Genomic DNA, 22,336 nt, shown 5'->3' with positions numbered 1-22,336 from the left:
CTTCCCCTCTCCTCACCGTCCAAGGGCCCAAACACTCATTTTAAGTGAAGAAGCATTTCACTTGCACTTCCCTCAACTTAGTCTGTTGTGGTTGTTGGAGGTCAGTCATCTTAGCTCCAGGACATCACTGCAGGAGTTCCATAGGGTAGTGTCCTCGGCCCAACCATCTTCAGCAATGAACTTCCATCCATCATAAGGTCAGAAGTAGGGAAGTTAGCTGATGATTGCACAATGTTCAGCACCATACCCGACTCCTCAGATACTGAAGCAGTCCATGTCCAAATGCAGCAAGACCTGGACAATATCCAGGCTTGGGCTGACAAGTGGCAAGAAACATTCACACCCCACAAGTGTCAGGCAATGACCATCTCCAACACGAGAGAATCCAACCATCGCCTCTTGATGTTCAATGGCATTACCATCACTGAATCCCTCACTATCAACATCCTGGGGGTTCCCATTGACCAGGAACTGAACTGGACTAGCCATATAAACACTGTGGCTACAAGAGCAGGTCAGAGGTTAGGAATCGTGCAACGTGTAACTCACTTCCTGACTCCCTAAAGCCTGTCTACCATCTACAAGGCACAAGTTAGGAGTGTAATAGAATACTCCCCACTTGCTTGGATGAGTGCAGCCCCTGCAACACTGAAGAAGCTGGACACTGTCCAGGGCAAAGCAGTCCACTTGACTGGCACCACATCCACATTCACTCCCTTCACCACTGATCCACAGTAGCAGCAGTGTGTACCATCTACAAGATGCACTGCAGGAATTCACCAAGGCTGCTTAGACAGTAGTGTCCAAACCTACAACCATTCCCAGCTAGAAGGACAAGGGCAGCAGAGAAATAGGAACACCATCACCTTCAATTCACTCACCAACCTGACTTGGAAATATATCGCCGTTCCTTCACTTTCACTGGGTCAAAGTCCTGGAACTCCCTTCCTAACAGCACAGTGGAAGTACCTACACAACATGGACTGCAGCGGTTCAAGAAGGCAGACCACCTTCCCAAGGGCAATTAGGGATGGACAATAAATGCTGGCCCAGACAGCGAAGCCCACATCACGTGACTGAATAAAAAAATAAATCCAGGTTTACCTGCAAATTATATTGCCTTGAGCTTCTGACCAAAGTAAAACACGGCAAACGTCAGTCCCTGGAGCAAGTCTGACGTATTTGCTAGGTGAAGAACCAGCTGAAGCTTTCAATATTGGTTTTCTTCACACCAATTTCCAAATGCGAATTGTTCAATGGCTTGAAAGTGAAAAAAACAGGGCTAAGGAGAAAGAGAAGGAAATTGTCATTAATTATAAAGCTCTTTGTACAAAACTGACATAGACATGATGGGTGGAAGGGCCTCTTACTGCGCTGTGCCATTTGATGATGACATTGTTGATCAGTCTGTCTCCAGCATTCCTAATGAGAACAGCCGAATTCCATTTCTTCAAAACAAAGACCCAAAGTTCTGCTGCATGACGTCACCGTTTAACATTCCAGACAGCTCCATTGGGATCTTTACAGCGCAGGGTTTATAGAGGCGAGTGGGGTCATATTCGCTTCACATATGATGGAGCTGCGGTTTGAAACCTGGCAAGAGCATTTTCCAAGCTTGTTTATTTGAGTGAGTGAAAGTTCGATAATTTACGTTTGTTGGAATCCTGCTGACTAAAGTTTTCACCATTTGTGATTTTAACCAAATTAATAATCAGTTAATTAGAAGGAAACCCATCCAAATAGGTCCGTATTTTCTGATTCCCATTCATTTGTCAGCATTCGGAAATGGAACAAACATTGAGCCAAGTTGGTGACATCCTTGCTTTCTGGGCCTATGTCTCTCCTTAGGCCTGTCACTCTCGGTGTATATCTCTCTGTGTCTGTTCCCCTGTGATTGTCAATGTGGTTCAATTACCTGAGGGGGTGAAAACTTTTTTAACGTCGCAAACTTGATTCACGTTAGTTCAGGTTAAAATGTCGATGAGAAAAGTATCCGTGTGAAAGATAAAACAGGAGATTGGCCCTTTTTATATATATCCTACAACAACAACAACTTGTATATATAAAGCGCCTTTAACCTGTTGAAACGTCACAAGGCGTTCCCCGTGAGCATTATATAACAAAGTGTGACACCGAGTCCCATATTCGGTCAGATGACGAAAAGCTCGGTCAAAGTGGGAGGCTTTAAAAACTGTCTTAAAGGGGGAAAGTATCGATTTCATGTTCCAGCTCACAGCAATGGCTCTTCTCATTGGTGAAGAAATCACTTGTGTTCAACCGAACACAAGTCCAGTGACTCGGGATTGGCGCTTCCATTGGACCAACAGCGAATAGGGTGGAGGGTTTTGGAAATTGAAAGTTGCACATGAGCAGCTTGTGGGGCTATTTCACCTCACTGTCAATTTCATGTTCCAGCTCACGGCAACAACTGTTGTTTTCATTGGCTGATGAAGTCGTTTATCTTGAACCTGAACAGGCAGTTTTGTGCTGAAAGAGATCTGAACTGAAAAACAATAGGCAAAAGCAGCGTAGATAAGCCGAATCGAAAAACTTTAGTGCAACTTCCCTGGTGGTCTAGTGGTTAGGATTCGGCGCTCTCACCGCCGCGGCCCGGGTTCGATTCCCGGTCAGGGAATGTTGATTTATTGAATTTTTTTGAAACGAGTGTTGATCACTCATTGATTAGAAATGTTTAAAAGCTTCACCAGCATCAGAGGAATGAGGGTTTAAGTTTCGCCTCAGATCTGGAAAACATCACACTCGTTAGTGGCAGTGAAGGAACAGGAGGGGAGAAGGGCTGTTTGCAAAGCACTGACTATAGAAATGTTGGTGTGAGGCAAAATATGGCTGGGAGAAGTACGAATTTTGCTGCCTACTGTTTGCACTGGCACAAATATCACTCCAGATGGATCAACCAATCACTACTGCTCTTTGAAAGCAGCACGCCCGGCCAAATGGCCTCTTTTTGTAACTTTCTATAATTTTATGTTTCCCAACAGCACGGGTCATTCTGCCATTTTATAACCGACTCAAGCGAGATGCGCTTTCTTACTTTGTATTCGGCTCTTTTGAAACCAAAACACGGAGCAAATTCAGCGAGTTTTCTTGTCATTTCCAGCACGAGATTTGTCACGAGACTAATTGAACGACACATTAATGGTGCCAATCCTTCCCTGGAGCTCACCGCGTCCAAAGAGCAGTGTTATCATCAGCCTGTTATGTACCTTCTTGCAGTACATCTGCTGAACAATATAAGCTTATCACAGCTCTGCTTTCTTCACATTGAAATCCAGTGTGAAAATCAATTAAAAAGCTGAACAACTGGGAGGGGAGTGACTGTGGATAATCGGCACTGGGTACATTCCTGTAATTAGTATCTGGGAGAACCAGGAAGGTGAGATCCAGGTGTCTCTTTACCCACGAGTTTTACCCATTCCCACCAACTGGCTGTGTCTGCATCAAGCAGCTAATTGACCTGGGGGCTGGACGGGCAGAGGGAGCTGGAGGCGAGGCAGGGACAGAAGCAGAATGAGATGCGATAATAAAGTGCTTTGAATTTGATGCGTTTCAGATGCTTTCAGTAGTGAATGTCTGCCTTGTTTCACAGGAGCCGCAGTGATTAGTTGGTGTTTTTTCTAAGCAGCAAGATTTCAAAGTAAGAAGATAAAAGCAAATTACTGCGAATGATGGAAATCTGAAACAAAAGCAGAAAATGTTGAGAAAACTCAGCAGCTGGAGGGAGAAACAGGGTCACTGTTTCCAGACCGTACGACTCTTAATCAGATTTTTAAAACATTACAGCGCCCAACGTGGGGCTCGAACCCACGACCCTGAGATTAAGAGTCTCATGCTCTACCGACTGAGCTAGCCGGGTATGTGAAAGTTTTTCTCGTATCCCAACATACATGGATAAACCTGTTGCTTTCCACCTGATACCTCAACTTGGTCGGAATTTTAAAGTGTGGGACGTAATCGGCCTACAAAAGCCCCAAGGTTGCAATGCATTCCTCTCAATCATCAATAACATCATTCACATCTTCCACTTCTTAGCTGCACCTCCTTCCAAATACTGTGATCCATTTTCCTCAGGATTTTCTCCTGCATTTAATGTTTACCTGCTTTGTGCCCTCATTTTGAAATCAGGTTCTCTTCATTATTCAACACAAATTGAATTGCAAACCTGACGGACAAACAATGCAAAACAAGTCACTCGGTAACACAAATCCCATGGTGCTCATTTTCAGATTTACAACAGTCAGCTTTTCAATAAAATGAAGGAATATTACAATGAAAAGAATTAGAAAGTTGGTGTGACTTTTATTTGTGACTCACTCACTCGGGTGTTCTGGAAATGCTGCTCGGAGGTTTAGTGACCGGGGTATAATCTACCTGAGTTTTCCTGAGCCTGTGCTCGGTGTATTGGGAGGTTTGGCCTGGGTTGGGGTATCTCGCGTCCCATGGATGGGCAGTAACCCGCTGAGTGAAGCTGCAGTCGCCGCTTTCTGCTGGCAGCGGGTGATTGGAGAGTGCGGGGCCGGAATATTGCTGCTTTTCTGCTTTTCCCTGTCTCACTCACTGTGGAGCTGAGGAAGACTGAGTAATTGATGAGTTCGTTTGATTCCAACAATTTCATGGATTTCTAATGGGTTAGATGAAGTTACAGAGTGGGTCCAAATCTTTTCTCATTGTATTTGACAGAAAACGTAATTTTAAAAAGAAGCTGTTTTTGTGGGAGCTCACTGGACAACAAAAGACCTGCCACCGTTTGGGGATATCTTGCAGCCCAAGTACCCAATGACAACCTGGAACTGTGTGGCAATGATTGGTGAAGAGGGGGGAAAACAGTAAAAACCTTCACCCTCTGGGTGGTTTTGAATGACCAACCTTTCAGTTAACAGGCAAACACGCTGACCAATTGCGTCACAGACACTTACACAAACCTAACTGACAAGGTATCCAAACCAGGGTGTCAGTGAGTCTAATCTTCAGATTGCCACTACCCAGATGGCTATCATGCTCTATCCATTTTACACTTCCAAAATAAAGGGTGAGACATTCATTGTGGATACATGGAAACAGTCCGATCCCACCCACTGCAGACACATCCATGTCACTGTGAACCAGCTCTCCTACAACCGGTGCCATTTCCCTTTGAGCCTTTCATTGTCTTGTCTGTTACCAAGTGTTCGGATTGTCCCGAAGCTGATATTAGGTTTGAATCAAAAACAGAATTACCTAGAGAAACTCAGCAGGTCTGGCAGCATCGGCGGAGAAGAAAAGAGTTGACGTTTTGAGTCCTCATGACCCTTCCACAGAACTGAGTAAAGTTAGGAGAGGGGTGAAATATAAGCTGCTTTAAGGTGGGTGGGGGGGAGAGAAGGTTGGGGGGGTGGGGTGGGGGGGGTGGGGGGGGTGGTTGTAGGGACAAGCAAGCAGTGATAGGAGCAGATAATCAAAAGATGTCACAGACAAAAGGAACAAAGACGTGTAAAAGGTGGTGATATTATCTAAGAGAATGTGCTAATTAAGAATGGATGACAGGACACTCAAGGTACAGCTCTAGTGGGGGTGGGGTGGAAAGATTAACGGGGCATTACAGATTTAAAAATAATGGAAATAAGTGGGAAAAGAAAAATCTATATAAATTATTGGAAAAAACAAAAGGGAGGGGGAAGAAACGGAAAAGGGGTGGGGATGGGGGAGGGAGTTTAAGATCTAAAGTTGTTGAATTCAATATTCAGCACGGAAGGCTGTAAAGTGCCTAGTCGGAAGATGAGGTGCTGTTCCTTCAGTTTGCGTTGGGCTTCACTGGAACAATGCAGCAAGCCAAGGACAGACAGGTGGGCAAGAGAGCAGGGTGGGGTGTTAAAATGGCAAGCGACAGGGAGGTATGGGTCTTTCTTGCGGACAGACCGCAGGTGTTCTACAAAGTGGTCGCCCAGTTTGCATTTGGTCTCTCCAATGTAGAGGAGACCGCATTGGGAGCAACAAATGCAGTAGACTAAGTTAGGGGAAATGCAAGTGAAATGCTGCATCACTTGAAAGGAGTGTTTGGGCCCTCGGACGATGAGGAGAGAGGAAGTGAAGGGGCAGGTGTTGCATCTTCTGCGTGGGCATGGGGAGGTGCCATAGGTGGGGGTTGAGGAGTAGGGGGTGATGGAGGAGTGGACCAGGGTGTCACGGAGGGAACGATCCCTACAGAATGCCGCCAGGGGGGGTGAAGGGAAGTTGTGTTTGGTGGTGGCATCATGCTGGAGTTGGCGGAAATGGCAGAGGATGATCCTTTGAATGCGGAGGCTGGTGGGCTGATAAGTGAGGACAAGGGGGACCCTATCATGTTTCTGGGAGGGAGGAGAAGGCATGAGGGAGGATGCGCAGGAGATGGGCCAGATATGGTTGAGTGCCCTGTCAACCACTGTGGGTGGAAAACCTCGGTTAAGGAAGAAGGAAGACATGTCAGAGGAACTGTTTTTGAAGGTAGCATCATCAGAACAGATGTGACGGAATTGAAGGAACTGAGAGAATGGGATGGAGTGCTTACAGGAAGCGGGGTGTGAGGAGCTGTAGTCGAGGTAGCTGTGGGAGTTGGTAGGCTTGTAATGGATATTGGTGGACAGTCTATCATCAGAAATTGAGACAGAGAGGTCAAGGAAGGGAAGGGAAGTTTCAGAGATGGACCATGTGAAAATGATGGAGGGGTGGAAATTGGAAGCAAAATTAATAAATTTTTCCGGGTCCAGACGAGAGCGTGAAGCAGCACCGAAGTAATCATCGATGTACCGGAGAAAGAGTTGTTGCAGGGGGCCGGAGTAGGACTGGAACAAGGAATGTTCCACATACCCCATAAAGAGAAAGGCATAGCTGGGGCCCATGCGGGTACCCATAGCCACACCTTTTATTTGGAGGAAGTAAGAGGGGTTCAAGGAGAAATTGTTCAGTGTGAGAACAAGTTCAGCCAGACGGAGGAGAGTAGTGGTGGATGGGGATTGTTGGGGCCTCTGTTCAAGGAAGAAGCTAAGGGCCCTCAGACCATCCTGGTGGGGGATGGAGGTGTAGAGGGATTGGACGTCCATGGTGAAGAGGAAGCGGTTGGGGCCAGGGAACTGGAAATTGTTGATGTGACGTAAGGTGTCAGAGGAATCACGGATGTAGGTGGGAAGGGACTGGACAAGGGGAGAGAGAAGGGAGTCAAGGTAATGAGAAATGAGTTCCGTGGGGCAGGAACAGGCTGACACGATCGGTCTGCTGGGACAGTTCTGTTTGTGGATTTTGGGTAGGAGGTAGAAGCTCGAGGTTGGGCGACTATCAGGTTGGAAGCTGTGGGAGGAAGATCTCCAGAGGAGATGAGGTCACTGACAGTCCTGGAAACAATCACTTGATGTTCAGTGGTGGGGTCATGGTCCAGGGAGAGGTAGGAGGAAGTGTCTGCGAGTTGATGCTCAGCCTCCACGAGGTAGAGGTCAGTGCGCCAGACAACAACAGCACCACCCTTGTCAGTGGGTTTGATGACAATGTTGGGGTTGGACCTGAGAGAACGGAGTGCAGTAAGTTCAGGGAGAGACAGATCAGAATGGATGAGAGGAGCAGAGAAATTGAGACGACTAATGTCACGCCGACAGTTCTCAATGAAAAAATCAAGAGAAGGTAAGAATCCAGAGGGAGGGGTCCAGGTGGAGGGAGAATATTGGAGGTGGGTAAAAGGATCCTTTGAACGGGGAGAGGACTCCTGCCCAAAGAAGTGAGCACGGAGATGATAACGGCGGAAGAAGAGTTCAGCATCGTGCCGAGCCCGAAATTCATTGAGATGAGGGCGTAAGGATATGAAACTAAGTCCTTTGCTGAGCACTGAACATTCAGCATCGGAGAGGGAAAGGTCAGGGGGTATAGTGAATACACGGCCGGGGCTGGGATTGGAAGATGGGGTGGGGACGGAGGGACAGGCAGGGGTGGAGGGTCCCAGATGGGTGTTGGTGTCGATGAGTTGTTGGAGCTTGCATTCCTTAACACTTGAGAGAAAGGGAAAAAGTTTCTTGTTGAGGCGTCGGATGAGACGAAGAATAAAATGAAACTGGGGGCATGAGCAGCTTTGAAAAAGGGTGCGGCGGTGCTGCTGGAGGGAGAGGTCGAGTGTGTTCATATGGCGGCGCATGGCACTGAGTGCGGATCTCAGAATGCGACGGGAATAGCAGTCTGAGAAACGTTTTATGTCCCGGAGATACCTGTAATCCTGGGTGGGTTCGAAACAAGAGGGATGGAATTTCAGTTGAAATCCACGTGGGGTGAGTCGGAGACAGAGACAGTCACTGAGAAAGGAAATATGGCTGTGAAAGCGGGTTTTAGTAAACACCTTGTCAAACACCAGGAGAGAAATGGAAAGCAATGAAGGTAAACAAGGCAGAAGAGACTGGCGGTAATCCTGTCGGAGAGCAGAGCAATACTTCTTCAAGGTAGGCATTTCTTGAAGAGGAGTGACAGTCAATTAAACACAGAGATAAAAACAAAAAACTACTGCGGATGCTGGAAATCCAAAACAAAAACAGAAATACCTGGAAAAACTCAGCAGGTTTGAATTCCTGATGTGCAGTAACGAGATTCCTTTCACTGTCTCAGATCAGTTAATTTCACTGAGAACATCAGAGTCAATGTTCCAGCGTCTTAAAGACGGGAAAGGTGCCTTGACTTTCTCTGGTTCACCCTTCATTCGCATTGGATTCCATTCCTCAAAGGGGATTTTCATTTCCTTCTTGAGCTCCCTGACCACATCTGGCAACATCCTTGGATTGAGAGGCTTAATTAATATTTCAGATGCAGTGCAGTTCTAATGAAAGCCTGCAGACCTGAAATGAAAACGATGTCTCTCTCTCCACAGATGCTACCAGATCTGCTGAGAATTCCAGCATTTTCTGTTTTTCTTTCAGATAACCAGCATCTGCAGTGCTTTGCTTTTCTTTTCCTGATTAGTGAAACATATAAGACCCTGAGTAGTACTTGACAGGGCGGGTTTGGAGAGGATGTTACCTCTTGTGGGAGAATCTAGAACTCGGGATCGCTGTTTAAAAATAAGGGGTCACCCATTTAAAATGGAGATTAGGCGATTTTTTTTTCTCTCAGTGGGTCGTGAAACTTATGAACTCTCTTCCTGAAAAGGCTGTGGAAGCAGAGTCGTTAAATATTTTTAAGGCAGAGGTGGATATATTCTTGGCAAGCAAGGGTGTGACAGGTTATCGGAGATAGGTGGGGTTCAGATTTCAGGTGACTATCAGATCAGCCATAATCTTATTAAATGGCGGAGCAGGATTGAGGGGCCGAATGGCCTACTCCTGATCGTTTTTCTTATGTAGTGCTAAGAATGTGGAACCCATTACCAGTAGATTTCGAGATCATGTCTGAGCTGAAAATGTGTAGGTAAATTCACACTGTAAACAGATTGTTCACCAGCTGGAATTGGAAAGGGATTCACTCTCATCCCATTTATTGACACAGCAACACAGTCTCGCTGGTGGGAGACCATTCAGATACTTCACTTGTGCAAAGGGCTTTATTCAGTTTTCCCACAAGTTAACACTCCAACTTTAAAAGTTCAAAGGATTTGATCCACAATCAGAGAAATGATAATAGCATGACACGGTTTAAATGTTCCACGTATAGGGGGAAAAGTCACGAGCTCACTCCATCTGCTGAGACTGCACTGAGTTCAGATCTAACTGTAGGATTATTATGTCCAGGAGAGAATTGTGGTGGAGCCTTGAGCAATTTGGCCGCTGCATCAATTGATTCAACAATTTTATGTCTTGCCTCTATGTCACCCATCGTATTCTGATTACAGGACATCGGTTTCTGTTCGACAATATGGTCTTTCAATGGCGGAGCGGAGACCCAGAGTTCACTGCGAGACAGAATGTGCCCTATCCTCACTCCGGCAGCTCTCTGCGCGTGCGCATTGCTGCCAGTGCTGGGGCATGCGCATTTCGTCTGTTTCATGAGCATGCGCAGTGCTGGTCTGTGACTGAAGCTGCTGAGAGCGGATGAGAGCATGACGAGCGGAGCAAACTAACAGAGTTAGTGGGTGTGTGAGGAGGAATGGAGCCAGCGGAGTGGGCAGGGAGGCTTCATAAAGACACAGTGCAGGCCGCAGGCCCCAAATAACAAGGTACCGGTCTTGGGTTTGCAGAGAACGGACCGAAAAAGTCTGGATTTCTCCCTTCGCCAGGCCCGGGGTAACGGCCGCCATCTTTATAGGGGGCAATGTGCAGCAGGGCGCATGCGTGGTCATCCTGGTCCAGGTGCCAGGAGGAGACAATATTGTGCATTTCTATCCTGGACTGACAGGGATGGATTTTGGAAACTCTTTTTCCAGGGGGTTAGAAGAGGAGGATTTACACACAGCAAACTGAAACCAAGAGAAACGTTTGGCCTTTCTGAATTTATGTTCGGGATTGACAGTGATGGATTTTGTGAACTCTATTTACAGGGTGTTAGAAGAGGAGGGCAAATGCGAGGGAGATGAGAAACCAAAACCAAACATCACGTCAAAATCTGAAAGTCACTTGTTTCACCAGGACCTGAATATCATCAACCTTTGAATGTAAGCATTGAGTTCCAGGTCATTACCAGTCACTGGGTAAAAAAAATCTCTTCCTGGCATCCCCCTTGTGGATCTTGCCCAAAATCTTAAAACTCTGTCCCTTAATCCTTTCATAATCAGCTAATGGGAACAGCTTTTATTTAACTACCTTTCATAATCCTGTACACCTCTATCAAATCTTCCCTCAATCTCCTTTACTCCATGGAGAACAACCCCAGTTTCTCGAACCTCATGTTACAGTTAAATCCCCTCATTTCTCGAACCATTCTGGTTAATCTCCTCTGTACCCTCACATCCTTCACAATGTGTGGTGATCACTGGTTTGCACAGACCCAGATGTTCTGTTTTCGTGCCTGTGACATCATCACACATCGTCAATTACACGGTGACATCACCCAGCTCCCCGGGTATTTCCTCAACTGGGAGATTTTTCTCTGACTCCAGTGTTTCTGATATCTTTCCAGCTGCAGAATCCAGCAGGAGAGTTTAAAGTTGAAAACTGAAACTGTTTCAGAGTTGACTGTTTTTCACCATCCACCTACAATTTAGAGCTTTTAGTTCTATGCTCTGTATCTGTGAGAGGCTCCATGGCTCTGTGGCTGGTGTGGCTCCTTTACTGTAGATCTGAATCCATATTCATCCATTGATCTGTTTCACCTCTACCCTCCCTGATCACTTCTCTGCCATTTTTTAACTTCCCCTGTCTCTAATAATGGATGTATTTGAGTTATGTTTAGTATTTTACAGTTACTTCTGTCAATTGTGTCTAAATAAAGTTTCCACCACTGTCCACCCCCCGACCACGTGCTGCTGGCTTCCCAGCTTTATCTTCCCACAGTATCTTTCATAGTCAGGAATTGTTTTTCCTGTGCTATAGTCCATTTCTCTTCCACTTCTGAGCTTATATTGACCATCAAATTCAGCACCATTTTTACTCCCTGAGAGGAGGCGATGGTGTAGTGGTATTGTCACGGAATGAGTAATCCAGAGACCCAGGGAAATATCCTGGGGACCCTGGTTCAAATCCCGTCATGGCAGATGGTGGAATTTCAATTCCATAACAAAAATTTAGAATTAAAAGTCCAATGATGATTGTCATAAAAACCCACCTGGTTCACTAATGCCCTTTAGTGAAGGAAATCTGCCGTCCTTAGTCTTGCCGACACGTGACTCCAGACCACAGCAGGGTTGACTCTTAACTGCCCTCTGAATGCTGGCCTGAGTGATGCCCACGTGAATTTAGAAAAATCATTCTGCACACCTTGAAACGTTAACTCTGTCTCTCTCCACAGATACCAGCATCTATTGTGATCCCCAGTTGCCTGTGGAGAAGATGATGTTTGACCTTCTTGAACCGCTGCAGTCCGTGTGGTGAAGGTGCTCCCACAATGCTGTTAGGTAAGGAGTTACAGGTTATTTACCCGGCGATGATGAAGGAACAGTGATATATATCCAAATCAACAACAACAATTTGGATTTATATGGCATTTTTAATGTAAGACAATGTTTCAAGCATTTCACAGAAATGTTAGAAGCAAGGTTTGACACTGAGCCAAATAAGGAGATATTAGGGCAGGTGACCAAACATTTGGTCAAAGAGGTAGGTTTTAAGGAGTGTCTTCCATGAGAAAAATGAAGTAGAGAGGAAGAGAGGTTTGGGGAGAAAATTCCAGAGCTTGGGGCCATGGAAACTGACAAAATGCTCAGCAGGTCTGAACGAAAGGAGCACAAACATCTCAGAGGGTTGTGAGGCTGGATTACAGTGATAGGAAGGGGCAAGACCAACATGAAATTTCAAGAAGTGGATGAGAATTTTAAAATGTAGGTGCTTCTTATCCTAGATCCTTTGTAGGTCAGTAAGCACATGGGTGATAGGTGAACAAGACTTGGTGCGAGTAAGCACACGGGCAGCAGAGTTTTGGATGACCTCAAGGTTACAGGGAGACTGAAAGTGGGAGGCCAGCCGGGAGTGTGTCAGACAGGTCAGGACATTGTGTGACTTGGAGGGGAACTTGGAGACGATGATGCTCACATACACCTGCTACCCTGGTCCTTCTGGGGGTGGGGGTTGAGGGATTGGAAGATTCTGTCAAAGTTCTGCTTATGTCATAGATATAAACAATCCATCTCCTTCACCTCCTGCGCTACCTACCTCTTTCTCTCTCTCTCTCTCTCTCTCTCTCTCTCTCTCTCACTCTCTCTTTCTATAGATTCCAGTGTAGATCCAGACCGGGTGGCAGGTTCCCTTCCCTGAAGGACATTAGTGAACCAGTTGGGTGTTTATGTCAATCCAGCAGTTTTCATGGTCACTTTTTCCTCGTGCCGGCCCCACAAATTCCCAAATTCATTCAGCTCAATTTCGCAACCTGCCTTTGTGTTTTTGTGGGTTCTCTCTCACTCCTTTTTTTCTGTTTTAAATCAATTTCACAGGGTATTAGAAGGGGAGGATTTACAGTTGGGAAACTCAATCCAAACATCACATCAGGATCTGACTGCTCAGCCCAATTTATCGTAAACTAAATATCTTTGGATTTTGAACATGGAAGGAAAAAGCACCGTTCACAGTGGGGAGAAAACGTACACGTGTTCTGTGTGCGGACGAGGCTTCAGCCAATCATCTGGCCTGTCAAGACATAAATGCAGTCATAGCGATGAGAAACCGTGGAAATGTTGGGACTGTGGGAAGGGATTCACTTACCCATCTGACCTGGAAACTCACCGACGCAGTCACACTGGGGAGAGACCGTTCACCTGCTCCGAGTGTGGGAAGGGATTCACTCAGTTACACCACCTCCTGACACATCAGCGAGTTCACAACGGGGAGAGACCGTTCACCTGCTCTGAGTGTGAGAAGTGCTTCACTCAGTTACACCACCTCCTGACACACCAGCGAATTCACACTGGGGAGAGGCCGTTCAACTGCTCTGAGTGTGGGAAGGGATTCATTAGTGTATCTAACCTGCTGAGACACCAACAAACTCACACTGGGGAAAGACCCTTCACCTGCTCAGAGTGTGGGAAGCGATTCACTCAGTTATCCAGCCTGCTGAGACACCAGCGAATTCACCCTGGGGAGAGACCATTCACCTGCTCCGAGTGTGGTAAGGGATTCATTGATCCATCCATCCTGCTGAAACACCAGCGGGTTCACACTGGGGAGAAAACTTTTAAATGCCCAGACTGTGGGAAGTGCTTCAAAAGTTCCGGGAACCTGATGTCCCATCAACGTGTTCACACTGAGGAGAGACCATTCAGGTGCTCTCACTGTGAGACCGGGTTCAGATGGTCATCTGACCTTACGGTACACCAGAGAATTCACACTGGGGAGAGACCGTTCACCTGTACGGAGTGTGGGAAGGGATTTACTCGATCATCCAACCTGCTGAGACACCAGCGAGTTCACAAGTAATGACAGTGATTGGGATTTGCTGATAATCACATCCAGGACTGAACTATGTTCATTGAAGTCGGTTTCTGTTGATCTTCATAAACCCCAGCCCAATTATAGGGGGCCATTTGTATTTTTGAATTGCTGTGTGTTAAACAGTGTATTGAGTCTTTTTAGTACCTTTAATACAAGTTAGTTCCTTTTGAAGGACTCTCCCTCTCCCCTGTCACCTCCATCCTCACCTCCAACAACAAGTGTGAGGAGCTCATGGAGCTTCTTTGTCACTAAGATTGAGACAATCCGATCAGCTGCCTCTGCTGCTTCCCTCCCTTCCACTAGCCCACTGGGCCAAAGATCCATCCTCTCGGGACAGGGGTATATTGCATAGAATTTGCATCAGGAAGGGAATAAAATAGGTGTATTTCAGGGGAAAATGGATAGCTCTATGAGAAAGAAGGGAATAGATGATTACATTGGTAGATTTAGCTGAGAAAAAATGGGAGGAGGCTCGAGTAGAGCACAAACACCAGCATGGACTGATTGGGCTGAATGGCCTGGTTCTCTGCTGTATATCCCGTGAACTCCTGTGCAATCTAGTCTAAATCCATGGTATTATCTGTCTGGAAGCAGCATGGCATTAAACTGAAAACTAAAATCAAACTTTACCAGGCCATTGTCCTGACCACCCTGCTGTATGGAGCAGAATCCTGGGTCTGCTCTTGGAGCCACATCAAAGCTGTGGAACACTTCCAGCAAAGACACCCGAGGTCCATCCGGAGAATTAGATGGCAGGACAAAAATCACAAATAACGAGGTTCTCCAACACGCTGGGTTCAACAGCTTGGAGACCACCCTCCAGACAATTCAGCTCCGATGGCCAGGCCATGTTTCCCACATGGACAATCACAGAATTCCCAAGCTGATCTTCCATGGGGAACTGCCTCAGGGCAAACAACATCAAGGCGGTCAGCACAACCGATACAAGGACACCCTAAAAAAGAGCCTCACAAACTTCTGCATTGCAGACCGCCTCTCCTCGGAAAACACTGCAGTCGACCGGCCGAGTTCTGGTCACTACATTATAGGAAGGATGTGATAGCACTGGAGAGGGCGCAGAGGAGATTTACCAGGATACTGTCTGGGCTGGAGGGTCAGAGCTGAGGAAATATTGGATAGGCTGGGGTAGTTTTCCCTAGAGCAACGAAAGGGACCTGATAGAGGTGTATAAGATTATGAGGGGCATAGTTGGGTGGATAGGAAGGCACTTTTTCCATTAGTAGAGGGGTCAATAACCAGGGGGGCATAGATTTAAGGTAAGGGGTAGAAGGCTAAGAGGGGAGTTCAGGAGAATTGTTTTTTCACCCAGAGGGTGGTGGGAGTCCAGAACTCAGTGCCTGAAAGGGTGTAAATGATTTGGGTGGTTGAGTCAGAAACTCTTCTAACATTTAAGAAGTATTTAAATATTCACTTGCATTGCCTTAGTCTCCAGGGCTATGGGACAAGCGCTGGATAATGGGATTAGTTAGTCAGAACTTTGTGAGCAGCGCGGACACAATGGGCCGAATGGCCTTCTCCTGTGCTCAAAACGTCTATGAGTGTATATGTGGAGGCAAGCACTGAAATTTGGTTCAGCGTGTTTCGAGGACCATCTACACCAAACTCAACATTCGACGTGCCCACAGGAAGGTCAGAGGTGGCACAGCTGCAGAAGTTAACCCAAGCACCACCAACAACAATATGAACGGTCAGTTCTGTGGATGTCCATGTCAATCCCACACCGAACTCTTCAGTCAGGAGAGGACCCACAGAAAATGATTAAACCATTTACAGTTTGGGCACTCGAACAATGAGGAGTCTACCCCAACATTATCCCTGTTCTCTGGATCGGGGAACTATACCCTGTCTGTATTACTGTGGTGCTGTTAATAAAGTCAGCGTGAGACAATCTGTTGTGAGCTTGATTATCAGATGCCTGAATCCACAAGATTCACTATTTAGAGTCAACAAGATGGACAAGGAAACATATCATGGCCCAAAACACCAGCTCGATATTCACAGGAGAAAGTCTGTTATCGAACACCTCGAATGGACAGAACAGAGAAAGATCCCAACTGTAAGAAACCCTCCAATCATTTGTAAATATGTTTCAAATGCTGACAGATTCCAGCTGTCAGTTTCCATCACATTGAAGTTAATGGAAGGTGAGACCGCGGTTACTCTAGAACTATAAAAAACACTAGTTAGAGCACAGCTAGAGTACTGAGTCCAGTTGTAGTCAGCACATTACAGGAAGGATGTGATCACACTGGAGCGGGCACAGAAGAGATTTACCTCGATGTTGCCAGGACTGGAGAATTTTAACTCTGAGGAAAGGTTGGAGAGGCTGGGGTTGTTTTCTTTGGGACAGGGGAGGAAGAGGGGAGATTTAATTGAGGATTAAAAATTATGAGGGTCCCAGAAAGGAAGGACCTATTTCATTTACAGAGGTCAGAACCAAGAGGATAGAGATTTAAAGTAATTAGTGGAACGATTAGAGGGGAGTTCAATAATGCTTTTACCCAGAGGGTAGTGGGTCTTGGAACTCACTGACTGAAAGGGTGGTAGAGGCAGAAATACACAGATTTTAAAAGTGCTGGGATATACACTGGATGTGCTGTAACCTACAGGATTACGGACCAAGAGCTGGGAAGCGGGATTAGACTGGATGCCTCATTTTCAGACAGTACAGACAAGATGGGCTGAATCGCCTCCTCTGTGCTGCAATTTCTATGATTCTGTGGTGACAAGTGGTCCTCATGTTTTTATCTGAGACAGGCCTCAGCCCAGTTATTTGCCCCGAGTGTTGATGTGATGGTTCAAGCAAAGAGATGCCGGGTACCGGGAGCAGCAGGAACAATAAATAAAACCGAGGTGTCAGTAAATACCGATATATTTATTTGTATCTAGTTCCATTTTTATAAATTCTGCTGAATGTTGCCCTCACCCAGTGTCAGGATATTGGATCAGAGCCACCATGGAAAATGAATTTGACACCGGTGAGATAGACAATGTCAACCGGATCCTCAGTATCTCTGTAACCTCCTCCAGCCCCACAACCCTTCCTGTAAGTACAAGGTGTTGTTCTTGAATTACACCCTGAGATAGACAATGTAATTATATTTTAACCTTTATTCTTCAAGTAAAGTATCTCTCTTCAGGCTGTTCCCAAGGTTGTGCAAGATGAAACCAAACAGTGATTTATTTGTACTTCTTGCAGTTTAGTTACTGTATTCACTGCTCACGATGTGATCTGCTCTACATTGGGAAGACCAAACACAGATTGGGTGATCACTTTGTGGAACAACCTCCATTCAGTCTGTGAGCTTTTAATTCTCCGCTCCACTCCCACTCTGACCTCTCTGTCCTCGGCCTCTTGCACTGTTCCAATGAATTTCAATAGGGGCTCGAGGAACAGCAGCTCATCTTTCAATTCAGCACTTTACAACCTTCCGGACTCAACATCAAGTTCAGCAGTTTCTGCACCAACAGAGAGTTGTCAGGATCTGGAACATTCTACCTGAAAAGGTGCTGGAACCTGACTCTATCAGGAATTTTAAAAGGGAGTTGACAGGGATTTGGGATTGACGAACTTACAGGGTTACAAACAGAAAGTGGGTGTGTGGGACTAAACACGACTGCTCTTTCAAAGAGACAGCACAAACACAAAGGGTTGAAAGGCCTCCTCCTGTGCTCTAAGTTTCGATGATTCCAGGAGTTGGCTATTTAGCCCCTCGAGTCTGTCCCACTATGCAATCAGATCACGGCTGATCTGTGACCCTTTGTTTCATGTCCCCTGATTTATACCTTCTGTTAGGAAGGATCTATCAGTGTCAGATTGAAACTGAACATTGATCAAGCATGAACTGCTAATTCAGGAAGAGAATTCCAAACTTCTCCCAACTTTACCTGGAGAAGATTTTCCTAATCTCGCTCCTGAAAGGTCTGGCTCTAATTTTTAGACCATGTTCCTCAGTCCTGGATTCCCCAACCAATGGAAATAGTTCCCCTCTATCTACCACACCATTTCCAATTAATATCATGAAAACTTCGAGAAAATCCTCCTCAATCTTCTAAATTCCAGGGAATACAAACCTCACCGTGAGATGATGAATATTGGCAGAATGAATAGGGTACTCAATGGTACAGTCCTAAAGGGTGTGTAGGGACTGGGGGACCTGGGGGTTGATGTGCATATACATTTGAAGGCGAAAGGACATATTGAGAGAGAAGTTCGCAAAATATATGAGATCATGGGCTTCATAAGCAGTTTTAATGTGTATAAACGCAGGGAAAATAAGCTGACCCATTATAAAGCTCCGGTTAGGTCACAACAGGAGTATTGCATCCAGTTCTGGTCTCCACACTTTAGGAAAGGGGTGAGGGTCCTTGAGAGGATGCGGAGGAGATTTACCAGAATAGTTCCAGGAAAAAGGGAATTTGGTTACAAAGGGAGATTGGAGAAGCTGAAGTTGTTCTTCTTGGAGTTACAGAGTTGAGGGGAGATTTGTTAGAGGTGAACAAGATGTGACAGGTTTAGATAAGGTGGACAAAGAAAATGTTGTTTCCATTTGGTGATGGTACAAGGATTAGGGGGACACAGATTGAAGGTTATGGGCAATAGATACGGGGCAAATGCAGGGAGGAACATTTTACACAACAAGTGGTAATAACCCAGAACTCACTACCTACGAGGGGGATGGAAGCAGACATGATCAATGCTTTAAAATTAAATTGGACCAGTATTTAAGAGAAATAAACATGCAGGGGGTTGAAGATACAGCGGGGCAATGAGACAGACTAGACTGTTCTACAGAGAGCTGGCATGGACTCAATGGGCTGAATGGCCTCTTTCTGTGCTGTCATTAGTCTGATGCATTTGTTTGACCACTCCTCATAATTTAACCCTTGGAGTCTAGTTGTTATTCAGGTACATCTGCACTGCTCTCCCACTAAGGCCAGTATAGTCTGTCCTTCCTAAAGTGTGATGCCCAGAACTGAACACAGTATTCCTGTCCTGATGAAAGGTCATGTTGACTCGAAACATTAACTCTGTTTCTCTCCACAGATGCTGCCAGGCCTGCTGAGTACTTCCAGCATTTTTTATTTTTATTGCAGTGGTTCAGGTGCGGTCTAACCAGGATTTTGAAAATGTCGGTGCTTTTCCCACAAACAGAACAGACGAACCTTTTTCCTTCCACAATCAAAGTCCGATGATATTCAGGACCTGAGGAATCGAGTGACTCTGTCAGATCTTGATGTGATGTTTGGTTTGAGTTTCCCCATCTGCAAATCCTTCCCATTGGAAATCCTGTAAAAAGGAGACTATAAAAAAAATCACTGTCAATCCAGGATAGAAATTAAGAGACAAACATTTGTCTTGGTTTGAGTTTGCTGTGTGTAAATCCTCCCCTTCTAAGCCCCTGTAAAAGGAGTTTCCAAACACTCGGTGTAAACTGGGCTGCGGGAGTTTCTAATCCGGGTTTGGAGTCCTACACCGGGTGTTTGTGAACCCTCCCAGTCCACCCTCCGGCTCCATTCCTCTCCTGCACTCAGCCCTTTCTCACCCGCTGGACTTTCTCCCCCCACCCCCCCCACCTTAAACCACCTTATATTTCACCCCTCTCCTATTTTTACTTAGTTCTGTTGAAGGGTCATGAGGACTCGAAACATCAACTTTGTTCTTCTCCGCCGATGCTGCCAGACCTGCTGAGTTTTTCCAGGTATTTCTGTTTTTGTTTTGGATTTCCAGCATCCGCAGTTTTTTGTTTTTATCTTTGTAACTCCGCCAACTGCAGGTTATTGGGTAAAGTAGAAATTTATTAAAGGAATCAAACATTGGTGTCATAGTAGTTAATGCGTTCTTTATATCGCTGTGATACCAGCTCAGCTGGCATTTCCTTCTACAAGATTGTAAAAGAGCTTCGCTATAATAAGAATCAAATGGGCCTTAATTAATTAAAATCCCAAACCCATTGTATCATTGTTGTCGCATTTATTCTGTTCTGCACGTGCCATTCACAAAACGCAGTTTCCTTAATGTCATCTCATGAGAAACACAATTTAGATCGACATTGCCTAATGATTCATTGCTGATGAATTTATTCCCAGTTTGATGAGCAACATGTTCATCCCATATGTCTCCTCCACAGAAATTGGCAGGATCCCAGCAATCCACCATCAGGGAGGAGCGATAAGTCACATTGCAATTTACAGGAAACATCTGTGGCTGCTGTGCAGAAACTTCAACAATCAGTTTTCAGCTTGCTGATCAGAGATAGGAAGGCAACAAGAACCCAGGTGTTAGCAAAGGAGCCTATTTATACACAGATCTGCCCAGCAACAACATGCCCAAGCAGTCCAGGCTCATCTCCATTTGGTATATTGACTTTCATTTCGAATGAATTAATAACTTGAGATTGCTTCCCAGAACCTGTATCCTCTCTGAAGTACCAGGGTGTGCATCCTAGGAATGATTATCAGAGCATGACGCTATTGTGGCAGAAACCGAAGGAATGATTTCGAGAGCCAGGGGCCTACCTGATGCTCCAGGGAGCACAGACCCTGGATGTGATTCCTAGAGACTGCAGGATATTAGAAACATCAGGAAGCATAAATCCTGAGGTTAGTATCAAACACCTGGACCCAACAGACTCACCAGAGAACATAAAAGCTGGGAATTGTCCCCAGGACCTGGATTTTCTGATGTATGACCATTTAGTTGCTCAAAGCCTGGGAATTGCTTCTAGGTGCAGGGATTATCTGATACGACCTGCCCTTGAAGTACAAGTCATATTAATGATTCCCAGGGGCTGGGCCCTAGTCACACAGACACACCTTGAATCACAAGCCCTGGGCATTATCTCCAGATGCTGGCCCTATATGACACAGGCAGCCAAGCGAGCACAAACCCTAGGAATCACTCGTTGTTACTGGTCCTATATGGGAGTGGAAACTTAATTGATTATTCCCTGTTTCTGGGTCTACATAACATAGGCAGTGGACTAAAACACCCATCCATCTATTTGTCACCTCTAGACCTGAATATTCCAATGGTTTCCTGACCATCCTCTCAGAATCCACCTTCAATAAATTTCGCTCAAGCGAAATGCCCTTGCCGGTACCTTAATGCACATAAGTCCTGTCGGCCCATCAACCCTGTTCTCCCTGATCCACATCGGCTCTTGGTTAAGTAATGCATCAGTAATAAAATTATCACAGTTGTTAAACTCCCTTCATGGCCTCCACCACACACCACCACCCGCCCTGTGCCCTCCGCAGCTCCACCCCGGTCCCTATCAGCTCTTTCAGCCTTACAATCCTCCGAGAGCTCTTCCCTCCTCGAATTCTCACATCTTTTGCATTCACATCCGTGAATTTTATCACTTGCTGTCAACTGCCTGGACCCTAAGTTCTGGAATTCACTCATAAGCCCCTTCACCCTCTCTCCTCCTTTACTATCCTCGCTAAAAGTTACATTGTTGACCTAATGTAAGGTCATCCCTCCTTGTGTCTCCTTACGTGACTCGGTGTCAAACTAGGTCTCTTAATGGTCTTGTGAGTCAGCTTGGGGCGATTTACGACATTAAAGGTGGTATATAGTTGCAAATTGTTGTTGGATATAATTCAATTTCTTTCTGACTGAAGGAAATAATAAGTCAGGAGAATTACTGTTTTATTAATCTCAGTTCACTTATAGTGAGATTCTCACTTTTACTGCAACATGCCGAAATCATTACAAGGTCCCGTGTGATGCGCTGATGATCAACTAACAATCTGTCACAAAGAACAATGTGTTCATACACGTTATGCATGCTCAAATTTAATCACCTTTCCAAATGATTTCTGAGGACAGACAGACATTGCCTTGGTAACAGAATGGTAGGTGGGACAATGCGATCTAAATATGAGCACAAAATAAATGGAAAATCAGTGCACATTAAGGCTAGTACAGGACCTAAAATTATATTTTTAATCAAAGGGAATAAAATATTTAAACATAACTGGAAAACATAATCATTTACCTTTGCAGAATTCGCATAGAAACATTAAGAATGATGTGTTTAGACAAACACGCGCAGGCACACAAGTAAACAAACAGACACACAGAGATACAGGCAGACAAACACAGACGTACACATACACGTGCATACACACACACACACACACACAAACGCACACACACACACACACAAACGTTCCCTGATCAAAATTCCTCCCTTCAATTAACGCCAATAAATATACATTAATATAAATTAACAGGGTTTGAACCACTTTGTCCTTTTGCTAATGTTTCTTTGCACAACAAAGCTTCACTTATACGGAAT

General features: G+C 45.5%; 1 protein-coding gene and 2 non-coding genes across 6 annotated transcripts; 2 read left to right on the top strand and 1 right to left on the bottom strand.

Moving 5' to 3' along the window:
* The first annotated feature begins 2,563 nt into the window (after nucleotides 1–2,563).
* Nucleotides 2,564–2,635, top strand: trnae-cuc (transfer RNA glutamic acid (anticodon CUC)). Its single transcript has one exon. It is a non-coding gene; the product is annotated as a tRNA-Glu (tRNA).
* A 1,166-nt stretch (nucleotides 2,636–3,801) lies between these two features.
* On the bottom strand, nucleotides 3,802–3,874 carry trnak-cuu (transfer RNA lysine (anticodon CUU)). The gene has a single exon. It is a non-coding gene; the product is annotated as a tRNA-Lys (tRNA).
* Nucleotides 3,875–9,748: 5,874 nt separating this feature from the next.
* On the top strand, nucleotides 9,749–19,345 carry LOC144697498 (uncharacterized). Of its 4 annotated transcripts, none has more exons than XM_078569508.1 (4): nucleotides 9,749–10,150; nucleotides 10,472–10,585; nucleotides 11,878–11,983; nucleotides 13,016–15,916. In XM_078569508.1, exon 4 carries the CDS (start codon nucleotides 13,125–13,127, stop codon nucleotides 13,992–13,994), a length of 870 nt encoding a protein of 289 aa, XP_078425634.1. In that variant the 5' UTR covers nucleotides 9,749–10,150; nucleotides 10,472–10,585; nucleotides 11,878–11,983; nucleotides 13,016–13,124; the 3' UTR covers nucleotides 13,995–15,916. The 4 variants fall into 4 exon arrangements, 1 of the variants encoding a protein (XP_078425634.1); XR_013580376.1 differs by lacking the exon at nucleotides 13,016–15,916 and adding an exon at nucleotides 19,078–19,345 and having other exon boundaries at nucleotides 9,849–10,150; XR_013580378.1 differs by lacking the exon at nucleotides 13,016–15,916 and adding an exon at nucleotides 16,920–16,938 and having other exon boundaries at nucleotides 9,849–10,150.
* The last annotated feature ends 2,991 nt before the right edge of the window (nucleotides 19,346–22,336 follow it).

Source organism: Cetorhinus maximus, chromosome 23, assembly GCF_964194155.1.
Source record: "Cetorhinus maximus chromosome 23, sCetMax3.hap1.1, whole genome shotgun sequence".
In the NCBI taxonomy this organism is placed as follows: Eukaryota; Metazoa; Chordata; class Chondrichthyes; order Lamniformes; family Cetorhinidae; genus Cetorhinus; species Cetorhinus maximus.
The sequence above is the reverse complement of the archived record's forward strand: the minus strand, read 5'-3'. Positions and strand labels throughout refer to the sequence as shown.

Excerpts from the sequence above, each read along its gene's own strand:
- LOC144697498 (XM_078569508.1), top strand. The coding sequence starts at position 13,125 with ATGGAAGGAAAAAGCACCGTTCACAGTGGGGAGAAAACGTACACGTGT.